Source organism: Phoxinus phoxinus (assembly GCF_949152265.1).
Source record: "Phoxinus phoxinus genome assembly, chromosome: 2".
NCBI classification, from domain to species: domain Eukaryota; kingdom Metazoa; phylum Chordata; class Actinopteri; order Cypriniformes; family Leuciscidae; genus Phoxinus; species Phoxinus phoxinus.
In genome coordinates, this window is record NC_136877.1 from 48,224,758 (window position 1) to 48,243,967 (window position 19,210).

The following is a 19,210-nucleotide window of genomic DNA, read 5'->3' on the forward strand; positions in this document are numbered from 1 at the left end:
AACACGACTTGAAATCGCTGGCATTTCACACAAAAAAATAGCAGATTATTGCTGCAGTGAAAGCACTTCAAAAAATTAAAGTATGAAAAAGTTATGGATGTTTCAATTTACATTAAATCAAATATCATTTATTTAATATTTTTCTTTTATATAAAGTATATAAATAGTTTTACTATTAAAATTACTATAAAATCAAAGCCATATATCGAACCAAGTTGTGTTCCAAATTTTGAAGAAAATTGAAGTTCCCATGAGATTTTGTTTAGGCGTATTACCAAAAATAGCCTCCGGGTGTCATTGAATTCCATTGAATTTAACTGTATGCATTCTGCCATTACAAATTAATAAATTTCTGTCCAAATATCACTTCTGTCACAAAATATGGAACCTTGAGACTCAGACCTTTCTGACAATATGTGTTTTGTCAAGATTCGAAAATATTTTGATCATAAATTATGAAACATAATGATGCCCAAAAGGGGAGGAGCCTGATAAAATAATTTAGAGTACCGTTTCTATGGTAACACAATGTCCAATTTCAAAACAGTTTTCACAGGATGAATTCTGAGACCGTAAGCTTTCAAATGATACCTAATTTATGATAACTACTAAAATATGTAATGTAATAAAGGCGATAAAAAAAGACCAACATTTCAATTATTAAAAGTGTGTGCGTTGACTTTGTGACAAAGGTCAGAACTCCTGTTATGATGTCGATTTTTTTGAGGTGCGCTCTTGTCAAAAATTCCTCTATTACTGTTCCTGCATAAATGTGTAACAAAAAAGGGCTGAAATATCTATTAAGGAGTCTTAGACCTTTCCAACGATATATAGTTTGTCATGATTAATTTAGGATTTAATTGTAATATAGTGAAGTAAACGTAGGCGTCCCGGGACGGTGACAGCTATTAAGGGATAAAATGATTGACTACAGGACGACTTTAAGTTAATTTTTCACATTTTTCAAAACAAACTTTTTTCCAACTAGCCTCTAATCAAAAACATTAACAATGGCGATAAATGTACTCATGCATACTTTATTTATAACTCCCATTCCCCCAAAACAATTTACAAAAAATCCATAAATTCCCATGCAGACATCTAGACGAAGTCGAAGACACTTTGACTAACATATGAGATTGTTTGTCGCAGTCAGTATGCATTTAAGATTGTACTCGATTCAATTCAAACAAACAGGCACATAGAAACAGTGACTTTACAATTAACTGATGTCATTTAGAGAAATATAATCAAGGTGGACCCCGTTTACCAGGGTGTCACCAAATGGCGCGTTTCACTGGAAATGTCTTCTTTGGGAGATGAGTAATCCAACCTGATGAGGCTAGCTTTCATATTCTGCTGTAAAGTGCACATTTAATAAATATAGCCCTGTTGCATTAGAGACCACCATCCCCTCATACATGAAGACACCAGACCGGATCATTGGACATCAGTTAAGTGACGAGCAAGCGTAAAGTGAACAGGACAGTCCACAGTTCTCTCGCTTGACCTCGAGCAGGCGAAAGCTGTAAACGCTTGTACAGTGAAGGTGACGGCGAGTGAGAACGTGTGTGTGTGTGTGCGTGAGAGATCTGAGTTCGAGTCGATGGTGTTTGGCACAGTCCGTCACGCATCAGGCAACGGGTGATACTCTCCGAGATGCCGGGAAGCTTCTGTTGTTGTTTATGATATCGTCCAAGTCCTCGTCGTCAATGACCACTGTAAAGGCAGAAGAAGAAATGTGTTACTGACAACAGAGTGGAAACGATAAGTTCAAAAGCCTACTGGGAAGTTTGTATTTGCAGCATAAGATAGCGATGTATACATAAAATACACAACAGTGATGAGTAAAGAATGTGCATCGGTGTTTTGACCGATCGTGTTGCTGGATAAGACCCTTATCTCGACTGGGGTCGTGTCCTGGCGTGTCCTGAAGCTGCATTGAGACGGACATTTCATCCTTCTTTTGAACACTGGTTGAAATTAAAGTCCATTCTGTGTAGAAAAATCCTGGAATGTTTTCCTCAAAAACCTTCATTTCTTTCCGACTGAAGAAAGACAGACGTGGATATCTTGGATGACATCAGGGTGAGTAAATTATCAGCAAAAACATTTTTTGAAAGTGAACGAATCCTTTAATGACTGCAGCTTTAAACACTGCCGTTGAAAAGTTTGGGGTCGGTTAGAATTGTTGTTTTTTATTTTTGGGGTAAAGAAAAAAGAAATCAATACTTTTATTCATCAAGGATGAATTAAATTGATCAAAAGTTACAGTAAAGACATTTATAATGTTACAAAAGATTATATTTCAAATAAATGCTGATACACAACTGTTTTCAACATTGATAATAATAATTAATGTTTTTGAGCATCAAATCATCATATTATGATGATTTCTGAAGGATCATGTGACACTGAAGACTGGAGTAATGATGCTTTGATCACTGGAATAAATGACACTTTACTATATATTAAAATAGAAAATAGTTATTTTAAATTGTCATAATATTTAACAATATTACTGTTTTTTTTTGTAATCAAATAAATGCAGCCTTGGTGAGCAAAAACAGACTTCTTAAAAAAAAAAAAAAAAAACGGCAGTGTATATTGTATCGTAATTGTACAATACTGTTGTATTTTGTACATGCAACTTAATATTACAAATATTATAATAATTTATTGTAACAAATTTACAGACGCTGCATCCATTGCGTCCAACATGTTTTCTCTCTCAGAAACATCAGGTTTTTTCTCTTAATTACGACTTTGTGGTGACTCATGTGCGCTCAACTAAGTTCCCCTCAAAGTTATTTTTAATAACTAGAAAAGGGAACATGTTGCTTGTGAATGATCTAAGGATCGAAGGTTACCTTTAAGAAAGCAAACATTTACTTGTGTTTCCTTTTTGTAACTATTATTATTAATTTGTCATACGATTGTGGTTTCAAGGACAGTTTGAGATGACACAATGTCTTCATTTCAAGGTTTTAACGTCACAGGACGATGTTTTGAAGGGGGTATGATTACATCTGTTGGATTTGTACTGGTCAGGTGAGCATTGAAACATATGCAACTAAGATTATTCAATAAACTCTGCTCATTTTTATCATTATTACTCTGTCTCCTGTTTCTGCTCTTTTTACATTACCATTGTAACGCTCTTCTTGCCTGGCTTTCTCACTCAACTTCTTGCTGTTAGTACAGCTTTGGGTGGAAGACAAAACACTGGTCTTGGAACCAGACAAGACTTGCTGTTAACTGGATACCAGACAAAAGAAAACTGCAATCTTCTGGCAGGATCCGGCATCAGATCATCTGAAATGTTGGACATGCTGGCACGATCTAACATTTTGCCGTGGACTGCGGGATGTCGGCACGATCTAACATTTGTTTATAGATTTAAAAAGTTGGTAGCAAATTCTGTAGCTGGAAAGCTTTAGGAGATAAATATAACTTCTATAGATAAAACTTGTCCTGCCTCCAGCGCTGCAGATTTGGGATGTTTTCTGTTATTTGACAGACACAGTTGAGTTCATTCATTCGGCTGAATTACACATGGGACACATCCACAATGTGCAGTGCGGAGGCTCTGTGGGACGTTATAAAGGGATAGTTCGCCCAAATATAAAAATTATGTCATTAATTAATTCCAATCCAAACCCATAAGACTTTCGTTCATCTTCAGAACACAAATAAAGATATTTTTTGATGACATCTGAGAGATTTCTGTCCCTCCATTGATAGCCACGTACATTTTGACTCTTCAAAAAGTTCATAAAGAGATCATAAAACTAATTCATATCAATGGAGTGGTTTAGTCAAAACTTTCTGAAGAGACTCGATCACTTTATATAATGAACAGATTTAATTTAGGCTTTAATTCACATCTAAACATTGATCAGCAAGTTGATGAATGTTTATGTGTGAATAAAAGCCTAAATTCAATCTTTTCATCATAAACAAGCGTTCGAGTCTCTTCAGAAAACTTTGACTAAACCACTCAATTCATGTGGAACAGTTTTACAATCTCTTTATGAACTTCTTGAAGCACAAAGGGACAGAAATATCTCAGATTTCATCAAAAAAGATCTTCATTTGTGTTCTGAAGATGAACCAAAGTCTTGGGACGACATGAGGGTGAGTAACTAATGACAGAATTTTCATTTTTAATGAAAACGAAGTTTTGATTTTATCCCTTTAAAAACAAAACTTGATATTGAAATTTTGGTCTCAGGTCAAGGATTAAAATGTCAAGCCAACATAAAAGCACAGCATAATCTCGTAGAGCGTCTGATCTGCCTGAGTTCGGTAGTTGCACGGGTATATTTGTGGCGATAGCCAACAATACATTGTATGGGTCAAAATTATTTATTTTTCTTTTATGCCAAAAATTATTAGGATATTAAGTAAAGATCATGTTTCAAGATATTTTGTAAATTTCCTACCGTAAATATATAAAACATATTTTTGTGAGTGAATGCAGCACAATCGTGAACATAAATGCACAACTTTAAAGACGATTTTCTCAATGTTTCAATTTTTTTGCTCCCTCAGATTCCAGATTTTCAAATAGTTGTAGGCTATCTCTGCCAAACATTGTCATATCCTAACAAACCTATAGGCTACATCAATGGAAAGCTTCAGCTTTCAGATGATGTATAAATCTCAATTTAATAAAATGTAGCCATGTGACTGGTTTTGTGGTCCGGGTCACATGTGTGTTCCGACGATGAAGGAAGTCTTACGGGTTAGGAACGACAGAATTGTCATTTTTGGGTGACCTATACCTTTAAAAACAAAACTTAATTTCGGTATTTTGGTCTCGGGTCAAGAAAAATGAAAGAAAAAAAATCTCAAGTCAGTATAAAACACAGGCTAATATCTCACACCCACCTCTCGTCGAGCGCCCGATCTGCCCGAGTTTGGGGGCTCGCTGCGCTCTTCGCGGGGCGGACAGGGGGTCTGCTCGGGTTCGCCCTGCCTGTCCGAGCTCGTACGGGATCACAGGACTGGGTTGTAAAGCACCTGTCGGTGGTATGAGATCGGGCATCTCTGCCATGCCGTACATGACCTCCTGCTGTTGTACTTCGGTGGGTGTATTCATAAAAAACGACCACAAGTCGGTGGTTTCGCTGTGCACTTCCGCGACGGCGACAAATGTTTCTCAATCCACCTAAACTGATCCAGTGTTGACAACACCTGGGGAGGGGGGAAAACGAGAAGAAAAAAACGATTAACCTATATGCCCTAAAATAAATAATTAAATCTATAACATTAGTAACAAGCAATCGGGTTACATATACACCTTGTAAACACACAAGGGACGAAGAAAGTGTTCGCGTGCACCGGATGAGCTTGAGTATGATCACGCTGGTCAACAACAAAGCTTTCGCTTACATTACGTTAGCAGAAACATATAACATACACATTTAAAACAACGAAACGTAGCCTTACCTTGTATGTGTCCGGAGTGTGGATGCAGTTTTGACACGTATTTGGTTTCCGTGTCGATTTGTACGCCGTGTTCAACGCGACTCGAGTCGGAAGTTGCCTATAGTCTGTCGTAACTCTCACTTGGGGATTTCCTTGGTCGTTTCTGTATGCGTCACTGCAAGGGAGGGCTTGAAAGCTTCAACACACACACACACACACACACACACACAGCCGTGGGCAGGTGCTTATATTGACGGTTCGCCCACCGTGTGTGTGGGCTCGCCAACTCTAACCTACGTGAGAACCCACACTGGACGTTAGTGAATGTTTCACGGGTTGTCTTTAAGGAATTTAAATTACTTAAAATGACGCACTTGTAGGCTACAATTAACAACACATTACTGGAAGGGGGAGAAAAAGATAGATCATGATAAATTCGTCAATTTTAACCGTTTCCTAAGCGCCGGGTAGGCTATGCTGTTAAAAAAATATGGCTATAGCTATCTTTGTGAAATAGCCTATTAAAAACATGCAGTAATTGTGATAACACGTGTTTATTTGAAAATTAAGTCCAAACAGAAGAAGAAAAAAACCTGCATTGCAAGTTGCTTTGTGTAGGCTATCTTATGACTGCAATAGTTGGGATGTCTTTGTGTCATTGTTATTTATTAGGGGTGTAACGATACGATACTAAAGTCACGATTCGTTACATATCACGGTACTGAACTCAGATACGATATTATTGCGATAGCCTACAAGACATGTGTGGCATTGAGCTCTGGTTAAATTACCTTCTGGTTAGTGTAAGCACCCACACAACACATGGTAAAGGTTAATTTTTTTTTTTACTGTTGATTGAAATGGTACATTGTATAAATGAATAGGCTTGGACTTGGTGCTGGTAACCCAATGCACATGACAATAGTGGCACCAGCATAAAAATATAAATGATTTTGCAGCTGAAAATACAGAATTATTTAAGACGAATATGCATGCACTCTTTCACTGACTAGATATATTTAAAATAATGCAGGCCGAATGGTAACATAAGACATGCGGCTTTATCCGGACCCACAAATATTCCCCCATTGCTTTATTATACATTAAATTCAACATTATATATAGTTTAATGTATAGGCCTACTACTGACACTAAATCTCTGAAAACTTGAAAAAAATTTACACAGTAATTTTTATTTTGGGTGAACTATACACAATTGTCACTACCCACGACATATTGTTGCATTTTTGTATTGCAATATATTGTACACCCTGTTTATTTTATGATGTTATACCAGCCTGTTCTCGCGGGTTGGTTATACAGTCTAACATCAGTAAAACTTCTCACTGTTTTTATTACTACACTCTTTTGTTCCAGACTAACTGTGAATATTGTTCAGTGAGTCTTTCTGCTGGTTGCATCTAATGCCAGTAGTTGACAACAAGGGACCGTTCTTTATGGCTGTGTCGTTAAATAGTTAATTTAACAGATTCTTTCACAAGATTGATTAATTTAACAATGAAACATGAACGAAACTGACGCTGCATCCCAATTGGCATACTATCCCTCCTAAAAGGTATTGAAATTAGAATTAGTGTGTCCCAAATCGTAGCATGTTTAAATGAGTATCCAAAAGGTACCCGCGATGATTTACTATTTCCGGTGAAAATGTGAAAATTTGCAGATCTATGCACACTATTGGCTAATATTGCCCATAACCCATTGCGTGTTGGATGCGGTTTTGACTACAAACACAAATAAAAAGTGTTAAAAAACTATCAAACTTGGAGAATACGAAAGACTGACGGTTTAAAGAGAGATTTAGATAAAGGGGTTTGGGTGATTAATAATCAATATCTGACCTGCTGGAAAAATATTTATTTAATGTTATCCATATTATATTTACAACATAGTACATGTTATGTAAATATGTAAAAATATATTTGGTCATTAAATTTGTGTCTGGCCCTTTAAATGCAAATTAGCTGCTGCTCCCGGCACAAAGGGCGGGGTTTCAAGAGTTGTGTGTGTGTGTGTGTGTGTGTGTGTGTGTGTGTGTGTGTGTGTGTGTGTGTGTGTGTGTGTGTGTGTGTGTGTGTGTGTGTGTGATTGTGTGTGTGTGTGTTAGCAGTGGCATTCTGTACATTATCTGTCCTTGAATTGTGACAGTGAATAAAAAAGTATTTCCTCCAAAAATGTCTAAAACTGGCTCATGGTTGATTTCTTGTTCTGTAAAGGTATATATGTCATTCATTAGGTTCTCATATTTTTGTCTGATCAGTCCTGTCACGTTTACATAAAATGTGTGAAATACAACTTTAAGGGTATGACTCAGAGGAAGTGACATCATTTGTCCCAGGTGAAGCTGACATTGATCAAGGCTGAATTCTGTCATTGAATTGTAATATTTGAAGCTTGTTTTTGTTTAGGAAGACGAGCTAAAGGGTCAGGCCCTGTCACGGTAAAACATCCCAGAAAATAATGAAAATGTTTTAAATCCAAAACTAAAAAGGTTACTGAAATTCCTTGCTTACATGTTAACAAATTTTTGTGCTAGCATGCTAGCGGGCTGAGTAATGGCAGTTTAAAATGGCCGACCGTCAGGCCCTGTCACATTCCTGTGTCCTGTGTCACACGGCCTTAGTATGCTATAGTAAAACGTTATTTGAAAATAGACATTACACTGTAAATATATTCTAAAGAATTAGGTCCTTATTATACACTATATTGCCAAAAGTTTTGGGACGTCTGCCTTTACATGCACATTCATTTGGCCCACACTTTGCAGCTATTACAGCTTCAACTCTTCTAAGGCTTTCCACAAGGTTTAGGGGTGCGTTTATGGGCGTTTATTTTTTTTTTTAGAATTGTTTTTATTATGCAAGTACAAAGAAAACAGAGAGACCATGCAATAAACAACCTGGTTTTCCAGCCAATTCCATTCAAATATTAACCAGTCCTAAACAATAACCTCCGTATAACTATACAATAGGGGAGAAAGAGAAAAAAACAAAAACAAAATAAATTTAACACAATGCACACTCCCCTTCTTTTTATACATACATCTCTCTTTTCTTTTTTCCTTTTCTTTTTTCTCAGACAAAAGACAATAGACAAGACAAACCAGACAAACTATTTAGACGCATTCTGAACAATTTACAACACACAGGACAAGTCACACTAATAATAATAATAATAATAATAAATCATTCAGACACACACACCGACACACACACACACCCACCAATTATACTGCTGGTGCTCCAAGTAAACTGTTAAGAGGAAAAAAAAATGTTAATATTACCATGTCAAATTTACGAACCTATAAATTAAAATACAGATTTGAATTAAGCAGTTTATGGGAATTCTTGTAGAATCGCATTTGTGAGGTCAGGCGCTGATGTTGGACGAGAAGGTCTCCGCTCTAATTCATCCCAATGGTGATCTATCGTGTTGAGGCCAGGGCTGCCAACTCTCACGCATTGATAATAAATGATCAGCTCTCAGATTCTGTCAATTTTATTAAGCAATTCAGACAATAAATACCGTTCTGGCGCTTGTAAATGTGACAGATCTCTGTAGCGCCTCAGTTCAAGCGGCACGTGATCAACTCTTCTCGGCTCTGCTCTTCTTTACTATTAGTAAATAAACCCAAGGTTTCTTTTCCACATACACCCAGGAAATTATGACATAAAAGTATACTATTTGAGGAAATATTTATGAATTAATCTCTTTAACTGTGTAGATGAAGGTGGGGGTGTTTATCCACTACTATGTTTTTGTAAAAATCTCCTATGTAAAGGTAGTTATTTTACGACTCACTGATTCTTGAGAGTCGGGACAAAACACGTTTTAAAAAACTTTTTTTTAAAATACACACTATATCAATTAGAGTTATACGTTTCTGCAGAGAAAGGTCTTAGCTATTTAACCATGTAAAGGAACAGGTTCTAAATAAAAAAACATTTTAAACAAATTTACATGTTTCCCTTCAGAACTGGATTTGTGTCAACTCCGTCAGACACACTAAAAAGTAAACAATTTAAATTCTTCCAATCCAACAAGAATCTAAAGTTATGAAGTATACTGTAATAGTGTTTAGTTACTCTGATATGTAAACAAAATACAATATATAAACTTAAGTTGTGATTTCACACTATTCTGAAAACTCAGATTTCTAAATATTTGCATTTTCAAACTTTGATTTTAATTTCAATATTGTAAAAACAAATTCCTTAAATAAATAAAACATAAGAGGATGTAGATCAGATGGTCCTTTATTACAAAAACAACACCAACTGAAGGAAGAATATTTTTTTCCCAAAAAAATTAACAAAAACATACATCCAAACGTCGAAGATCTGACGGTGTTGACGAAAAACTGACGGTGTTGACGAAAAACTGACGGTGTTGACACAAAATGTGTGCATTGCTGATTAGTGAACATATGTGCTCTTTAAACACTACTACTAAAACTACTCCTTGTTATTAGAGTACTGAACTTACTGTAAAGCAAACTATAATAAACATATTCCACATACACCGTTTCCAACTATTTTAAATTAAACCGTTTCCAACTATAAAAAATAAAAAAAAACAATAAGGGAAACTAGGGGCTACCCTCTGCCGTGATACATTTTTTTGGTCATATCGCCCAGCCCTACACTGGCTTCTCATTTGTCTATCTGTCTCTATATATATAAATATATATATATTAAAGTGCTGGCAAAGTTACACGTTACACAATAATAAGCAGACCACTGCCTGCCCATTCTCTACAAGTCAGATGCGTATGGTTAAATAATGTAATGCATGCTATGTATGTGCATTTATGTGTAAATAAAACCCTGAAATAACAGTTTAACCCTTCACTATATTCACAAATAATATTATATTCGCACATTAAGAGGTTATTGGTGGATTTGTCAACTCCGTCATCTTACAGGTCAACTCCGTCAGACATAGAACCTGACGGAGTTGACGTCTGACGGAGTTGACGTAAGGGCATGTATTTTCCACCAAAACATGTATTGTACACGGCAGCTAGGTAGTTTTTCCTCAGTTGCTAGCTGTCCCAATAACCTCACTAAAATGCTTAAATTCAATCCACTATGGTTTAAAAAAAAGTATCTTAACGGAAAGATGGTATTGACATGGTGCAGCTGTGACCATAGGAATATTGACATTGTTTGTCTAAAATATAAAAAAAATTAAAACGTACTAGAGCATGTGTGGTATTGCTGCATTCACCACAGGCAGGGAGATGAACAGGGGTCCTCAGGGATATAGCTGACCATGCTATTTCCTGATTTAAAGAGCTTTATGAAAATATCTGACGGAGTTGACAGAAACTGAGGACACAACTTTAATAGGCAGATTTCTATGGAAAATATTGTTTGATGTTCACTTCATGCATTGTTTTTTATATGTATACCCCTTATTTTGTATTTGATATATATGTTTTCACAATTGTAGAGCTTTTTTAAAGTTTTTTGGGATGGTTAATGTTGTGACCTCTTGCTGAGGACAAGTGCAATAACATGGACCTTCTACATGGACCTGTAGAAAACCTTCAAATTTTCCCCAAAAAGATAAAAAGTTTATTCTAAAAATCAGATAGGTATATACAAATCCTTTAGATTTAACTTTGTAAGTATGCCAATCATGATGAATTTCTTAATTTTTGCTATAAATTAGACTTTTCTGTGTGGGACATGTTTTGTCCCGACTCTCAAGAATCAGTGAGTGCCTGGCGGGTATTCTGTGATTTTGTGTACTACAGTTGACTGAAAAGTTACTTGTATTTCTTAAAGGAGTTACAAAACCATGTTAGATACAATCAGGGACATGTGATCCATAACCTACAGTATACAAATTTGTCTGTGACAGGGCCTGACATTTTAGGGGGGAAATGCATATAACAAATGTATTTTATTCAATCATAAAAACATCCTGAGATGGCATGATATGTGTTTCTCATAGTTTAACATATTCTGGTAGAATGTCCCAGCAGCCGCGATTACCTCACGACACACACTAAAATTACAGAAACTGTTCTGCCTTTAATGTTAAAACGGAGTCAGACAAAGATGGAGAGACTCAAGAAGAAGTGACAACATGTAGAAGCAACAGGACGTCTCTGAAAGGTTAGTTGATGCATTTATGTTGCTGATGTGGAGTTAACTATCTTCAATTAACATATTCTGTCATGATAATCTATAAATCGCTCATATAGGAACTGTTGTGAGATGCACACAGAGTGACTTTCTATTGCATGTGAAAAGATGAATGCTAAAGTTTGAGCTGACTCACAAATGTGCTCGACTACAGCAACTCTTCCTCTTCTCAACATGGACTGTGTGTTCCCGGGGCGGGGCTTATGTACATTTTAGGGTTGGTGATGTCACTAACCCGGGAGGAATGTCGTGTAGTCCAAACCAGCCGTTTGTTGTAGTCCTTTTCTTTAAAAGCAAATATCTCCCTTTGCTTTGAACTTTGAGCGTTGTGACTTTGCAGATGTTGTTTATGCTCAAACAGCAACATTACACACTAACTACAGTTAGAAAAGTGAAATCATACTCAACCACCACTTTAACTGTGACAAGATCATTAACATGCAGTTTAAACAGACATAAAGCACATAACTAAGCAACAGAGCAGTCGATATGTCCCAAAGCTTGCCTATTGTAATCAAAAGTACATAACGCATAGGAGCGAGTTGAATCATTAGCCCCTTTCACACAGCAATCCCCGTAAATTACCGTAAAATTGCCAGAATGACTGGTAAATTCACAAATATGCTGTTCACACAAGCAACGGCGTTCTGGCTTTTTACCGCTAAGAGACCATTCACAGATCAGCTCCAAAATACCTGTACATTCTGTGATGTCAGTCATCGGAAGTGATCTTTAAACGTTGCGCCGTTGTCTTCATTCGCCCGCGTTGGGGAGAATCGCTTTAGTTTCACTATCTGTTCAATTTGACAAAAAAAAAAATTGACGCCTGAGTGAAAGGCATAAGGCAATGATCAAACAAAACGTGTTTTTGCTCTTAAAAACACGAGACACACATAATTACTGCAGAGCTGTACAAATTTAATTCCAGGACTTTCAAGGACTTTTCAAGCACAACTTTTTTGGTTTTCAAGGACTACCCATACAGAAATGTAATATATGACATATATGTCCCTATATCGCTAGTGACGCAACAATATATTGCTATCACATATATACATATCTCTACATATATGTTGAGGTTTTTAACATATATAAATGTGCCATATTATATTGGCATATATTAATATGATGTATATGATTATTATTTATATAATACTGTATGTTTTGACCATATATGTCACCGATATGTTTAATTTATATATGCCAAACTATTTACTATTTAAATATTTATTTCAAGTCTAGAGATCAAGTCTACATATCCACATTTCATTTCAATTTTTTCTTTCATTTTCGAATCTTTTATAAATAAAATGTATTATTTATTATTATTTTACCTCTTCTTGACCAGCTCATAAAAACAAAACAAATACTACACAAATTCTATTTGAAAACTGATCATTATATATGTGACATGTATATAAAAAAACACTATTATACATACATAAAATATATGGGCTGGTTTTATGTCAATTGTTCCATTTTCTAATGTATTTTATATATGTGGATATATTTAATATATGTATATTTCATATGTGTACATATATTACATTTCCGTATGGGTACAATCAGAGATATCACTTATCAAACAATATTTGTATTATTTTTCAAATTCTAAAAAAAGTAGACAGCTAAACAAAAATAAACGAATAAAACAAAATGGTACAAATGAAGTGTAGCATTAGCAATGACTGTGGAAACTTTAACCATTGAAATTATACTATGACAAAGATATCGCTTTGCTTATTCGAACAGATTTTTTCTCCCATGAATATATGATTGACCTGAAGAATAAAAGATGTATCATACACTTGGATATTTATAAGAGCAATATCAAGCTCATAGCCAGATCAGATAACGGTAATTTACCAGTAAAAACTGTATGCGTGAAAGGGGCCACTTTCAATCTTACAAACAATAGGTACTGATGCAATCAATTCGTTAAAAGAAAAACTATATAATTCAGGATCCGTTATAAGTCACTGAATCGTTTACTCAACTGAAAAAAACTTGGGAGGAAAAAAACACCGGATCATTCTGAAACCAAAAACCAGTGTGTTGTTCATAGACGCGTTGTGCAACACTGTTGTTTTAATAGCCTATAGTTGGGAATCTGCGTCTTCTACCCAAAAAGTGAGATTGCACCCAAAATATTCTGTACCTGATCAATAATGCTTTTCTCGTATAAATCCTGAAGGTTAAGATGTTCTACTTGCCCTACAATTTTCAATGCTGTCAACACCAGGTGCACTTAATTTAGATTTAAGCTGTACAGTTATGTTCCCAAACCATACTGTAATCCTATACCTAACAATACTTTCCACAACAGCTTTGTAAAACAGCAGCATGAGCTTCTTGTTAACCCCATAAAGACGTAATCTGCGTAAGAAGTGCAGTCTCTGGTGTAGACGAGTGTGTGTCTTCAGGTTATTGTAACTGTTTTATGAAATAACTGGTAACACTTTACAATAAGGTTAATTTATTAAACATTAGTTAATGTATTAACTAACATAAACTAACAATGAGCAATACATTTGTTACAGTATTTATTAATCTTTGTTAATGTTAGTTTAATATAAATAAAGCTGTTCATTATTTGTTCATGTTAGTTCACAGTGCATTAACTCATGTTAACAAGATTTAAATAAAGTATAAGTAAATGTTGAAATTAACATTAACAAAGATTAATAAATGCTGTATAAGTGCAGTTCATTATTAATGTTAACTAATGTAGTTAACTAATGTTAACTAATGAACCTTATTGTAAAGTGTTACCAAATAACTAATATAACATGTGGGTTGTTTAGTAAGAAACACGGTTGAGGGCAAGTTTGGCAACTTTACAAAAATAAAATAGGTGCGTGCTATACATGTAAGAACAACAGTAAATCTTCGTCCAAGTACTTGGCTCTTAGAAGAAAATGTTCTATATAGAACCTTAAAAGGTTCTATAGGCGCTTCGTATTTGGAACCCCTAAAAGGTTCTATATACAGAACCCCTTTTAAGGGTTTTTAAGAACCAAAAGGGTTCTTTCTTGTCATTATAGAACCTTTTTAGCATAAAAGGTTCCTTGGAGTTGAGTAAAGAACCCCATGGTTCTATATAGAACCCCAATGAACCCTTTTTTTCTAAGAGTGTAGAACCTTTTAGGGGTTCCAAATACAAAGCGCCTATTGAACCTTTTAAGGTTCTATATAGAACCTTTTCTTCTAAGAGTGTACACATGAGCAACAAAATCTCAATGATTTTGAATGGGTTTGTGGTGTTACATCAAGACACTGTCTGCTCTGCTGCATACAAGGGAGAAACTGTCAATGGTTCATGGCTGATAAGAAGTATGTATGCATCAGAAATGTTTGCAATTATGTGTGGCCAAATGTTTTTTTATTTTAAATCCTATGGTGTTAATGTCACAGTCTAAGCCATATAGACCAAATAAACTGTACGTCTAGCGTACTGCATTATACTTCTGATTCACACTAGATGCTCTGACCTCTGAAGCAACTCTAGTGTTGATATATTAGATATTCAATCCCACCCGACAGGATCAACTTTATCAGATTGAACATGTTTTCTCTTGAGTATTGTCAGATTACAAGTAAACAAACAGTATCGTCCTTCTCATTCAGGTAAAATTGCGGTATGCACGATGGACATGTCGAGACTTATTTATGCTGTGAATCTTAAACCGCATGAATAGTCGAGAGTATAAAGGGGGGGAAGTGGGAAGGGGAGATAATCATTACACGAGGGGATAAAAGGAGATAGTCCTTCAACAAGCTGGAGCAGTGCAAGCGTGAAGATGTCCAAGCCAATCTGTCTGGTGTTTGCCGTGCTGATTCTGACCACAATTTTGTGCAACAACTCAGGTAATTTCTGGAACGGTATACATTGCTTGCACCACTAGTTTTCACATTAATATTATTATTACCTTTGAGTGAACGAGTTACATCTCTAATATTGTGTAATAAAAAATAAAAAAAGAAGCGTAACATTTACGGTAAAAAACTTGCAGCTGGGGTTGCCAGTAAATTTACCGTAAAAAAATACGGTACACTCTAAAAAATTCTGGGTTGTTTTAACCCAAATTTGGGTCAAATATGGACAAACCCAACCGTCGGGTTAACATTTTTAATTAAAAAATGTAACCCAACGGCTGGGTTTGTCCATATTTGACCCAATTTTGGGTTGAAACAACCCAGCATTTTTTAGAGTGTAGCCACTAAAATTTACAGTAATTTTTTTTTTATCTGATATAATGTTAATTTACCAAACTATTAAAGTACTAATATCTGTTTTGTACCATTGTAATACACTGACAACCACCAATCACAGTGGTGTGTAAATTATACAATGACATGTTCTTTTTCACTTCCAAAAACTGTAAATTTAACTGTATTCTACAGTAAATTTACATTAAATGTACAGTTAGATCTTTCACAGTTATTCACCTGTATATATAGAAACTTTCTGTTAGCCTATACTAACAGTTTTTCACCGTAGCATTTTTACAGTATTTTACCGTTAAAATCACGATAATTTTTTTACATTGTAGTCACAAAGCATGATGTTGTGGTTTTTGAAATCATGGTTGTTTATCCTTTCGATGTGAGACTAATGTCACCTCATGTCTCCACACAGTCTGTTCACAGAGGGGATCCAGCAAGCAATCTGCCGTTTGTGGCTGCACAAGTAAGATATAAGTCTTTTCGCAAAAGCATTGTGTGCTAAAAGTATTAATATGTACCACGAAAGTATTTCCTTTTTTTTAATGTAATATCCAAATCTCTCTTCTTAGTTCATCATAATAGTCTGAGGTGTACAAAGAGACACCGTCCTAAAACCATTGAGGAGAACCACAAAATGATCAGCTGTATTTGCAACAACCCCCAGAAATGTAAGTTAAACATAATATAGTATAACAATGGCAGTTATGGAAAATATTACCATTGATCATCATACAAAAATCTGTTTTCTCTTTTACACAGATTTAAATGAAGCCTCAAAGAAACAGTTTCGGAACATGTGCATCTCAAATTCACAAACTCCTTTCTGATCCCAGCTTTATAAAGTTTCTCGGGATGATTTGTCTCATATCTATACCCAACATCTACATTTAAAGCCTCCATGATGAAATGACTTCAGTATAATCACGAACAATGCTATAAGTGTGATCATTTTTAAAGTGAATCTTAAAACAACACAATAAAAGTATGTAAACTGTTGAAACGTGTTTTTCTGTTATCACTGTGTGTTTGTTATGATAACAATGATATTGCGTTGTGTATCTCCACCGGTCATCTTTGTTTACAGCAGCCTTTATACCAATGCAGGTTCCTTTGGCCAGATTTAGACTTTATGTGAAGAAGTATGCATGTTTTAACAAGGCACTCGCCCCTCTCAGTTTCAACTTGGACCAAAACAGTACATTTTTTACTTCTTTATCCGTAAAGCAAATCTCTTGAGGTCTGAGATCTTTCCAAAGATCACACTTGTGAGGCTTAAATTTGCTGCATTTTCACCCCTCAGCATCACAGAATCTGATAATATGATATCTTCATGACTACGAAGATTTCTTGGAAATACTTGATTCAATGGAACCAAAAATGGCCGCATGTTACACAAATACTCCTCTATCTTCTTTTTATTTATCATTGATATTAAAGGGGTCATGACATGTTTTTTATTTTATTTTATTATTATGTTCCCTTAGGTGCAATTAAAGTATTACTATAGTTTTTTTTACAAAAAACTTTTAAAATGTAGTTTATGACCTTTTCCCACCCTGTTTCTCATCCTCTGATTCAAACAGTCTGTTTTGGGGGTGTTTCCCCTTTAAGAGTTCAGTGTTAACGCCCACTGTTATGATTGGCTAACGTCAGTGCCTATGCATCAATTATTAACGCCCCCAGCCAGAGGATTTGCGGATTCAGCGTATTTAAAAAGTAGTTCAAGTTTTAAATACATTACGTACAGTTTGCGTCGTCGTTGTTGAGCCCAGAATAGTCGGCACGGACTTATCTTTGAGCAACAGTTTTCTGGCAAAGCCAGCATCATTTTGGGATTTGTTCTCAAAACAGTCATCCTTCAAATGTATAGAACAAGCGCTTAAACTAACACTGCCGTGACTGGGACGTCCGCAAAAAAATAAAGTGCATCCATTTTTCCCTGACGACTGGATCTTTCGCAGCGTATTCAAAGATGTTGTTTATCCACAGCCAGGAACAGCACATCTGCGGCATCGTAATTTCCCTGTACACAGACCCACTCGCTGTCCGTCGACTGAACACTTGTGATGAGGCGCGCAGCGCGCGGGCGCGACGATGATACGAAATGAGCGTAGTTGTCTTGCGCTTTAAGCGTAGTTGTCTTGTGCTGGAGGCGGTCATATGCAAACGCTGGTACGTCACTTCGTACCGTGACGTCACTTCTTACCATGGATCCAGAACGAGCTGTATTTAGAGCTTGATTAAATAAATGATTCGTTTATAATGGGGAGGACGTCTTAAGCTATGAAACTTGCAGGACGTTTTAATGGTACAAAGACCTCTTATATACCAAAAGATCAAGGCAAATTTGGTTTCTCATGTCATGACCCCTTTAATAGGCCTATATTACATTACTGTTTTCAAAAGTGTATTTTGCAAGGAACTACTGTTATTATTTATACATTATCATTATAATTTTTTAACCTGCTGCTGGGTTAGAACTAAAATTATTGAATTAGACATATTTTATTATCAAATTGCATTGAATACTCATTATTGTCTGTGCTTTTTTTTTTTTTTTTTTGAGCACCTAAAATATATTGATATATCAAAACTGATGAATGAAAACATTATAGCGTTCAGTAAATTATGTTTATGAGCTTTCAACTTTTAGTCAAATTCATGAGAACCAGAGCATATTTAAGGGAGTAGCTTGTCTCAGTCAACAGCTGAAGAAATGAGTTTCTGCACAAAGTTGACGAAAAATAAATTAAACCATAAGATTTAAATAATTAGTCAATACGTCAATCCTTCTTCCGGAAACGTGTTTTTGTCTTACCCTGATTCACTATGTAAGCCTATTATAAGTGTTTACATTACTACTCATCAGGTGAGTTAACTATTTTATTGAACAGATAAATTACCATATGTAGGCTATCTCTCTAACAGAGTTCATTGTAAAGCATTATCTATTGTGAAGGCTCATTTCATGGTTGTTGTAAGGAAGTACGTACCGTGTGTATTAACAGGTAAAGAAGATACAGTAACGTCTTCAGCTCGTCAGCTTGAGATCCTTTCCATCTTGGTTTTATGAGCAGAATAATCATATTCATCCGCACAGTCACGCAGAGCCGAAGCACAACCAAAACAATGTTCTTCAGCAAAATACATGCAGTTTTGGTTTTTATAGTGTAGCCTACCTTTAATATTTGATTTATCTGACGAATTTGATGGGTTTCTGTACATCAAACAGCAACAGGTGATCATTTTTAAACCAGGCTGCTGGAAGAATTCATGTTGTTGTTGTATATACTCTGTTCAGTGTCACAGCTGCTGGATTATTAAGGCATTTATCATTCGGCGTCTTGAAAGACATATTTTTTTCTGGAAATTAA

At 35.6% G+C, this 19,210-nt stretch overlaps 2 protein-coding genes across 2 annotated transcripts in view; one reads left to right on the top strand and one right to left on the bottom strand.

Moving 5' to 3' along the window:
* The window catches only part of LOC307012412 (calcium/calmodulin-dependent protein kinase II inhibitor 2-like), a 428,881-nt gene extending 423,157 nt beyond the window's left edge, over positions 1–5,724 (bottom strand). Inside the window, exons 1-3 of the mRNA XM_079639058.1 lie at positions 5,455–5,724; positions 4,894–5,199; positions 1,049–1,719 (exon numbers count right to left, since the gene is read on the bottom strand). Coding sequence (XP_079495184.1) covers positions 1,634–1,719; positions 4,894–5,104 — 297 coding nt within the window. The 5' untranslated portion in view covers positions 5,105–5,199; positions 5,455–5,724 and the 3' untranslated portion in view covers positions 1,049–1,633. The remainder of the gene's footprint in view (positions 1–1,048; positions 1,720–4,893; positions 5,200–5,454) is intronic.
* Positions 5,725–15,221: 9,497 nt separating this feature from the next.
* On the top strand, positions 15,222–18,480 carry LOC306991392 (uncharacterized protein). Its single transcript, XM_079599165.1, has 4 exons — positions 15,222–15,476; positions 16,249–16,299; positions 16,406–16,504; positions 16,596–18,480. Exons 1-4 carry the CDS (start codon positions 15,410–15,412, stop codon positions 16,661–16,663), a joined length of 285 nt encoding a protein of 94 aa, XP_079455291.1. The 5' UTR covers positions 15,222–15,409; the 3' UTR covers positions 16,664–18,480.
* The last annotated feature ends 730 nt before the right edge of the window (positions 18,481–19,210 follow it).

Excerpts from the sequence above, each read along its gene's own strand:
- LOC306991392 (XM_079599165.1), top strand. The coding sequence starts at position 15,410 with ATGTCCAAGCCAATCTGTCTGGTGTTTGCCGTGCTGATTCTGACCACA. Across the intron at positions 15,477-16,248 it reads AATTTTGTGCAACAACTCAG|TCTGTTCACAGAGGGGATCC; the intron begins GTAATTTCTGGA and ends GTCTCCACACAG. Across the intron at positions 16,300-16,405 it reads TGCCGTTTGTGGCTGCACAA|TTCATCATAATAGTCTGAGG; the intron begins GTAAGATATAAG and ends CTCTCTTCTTAG.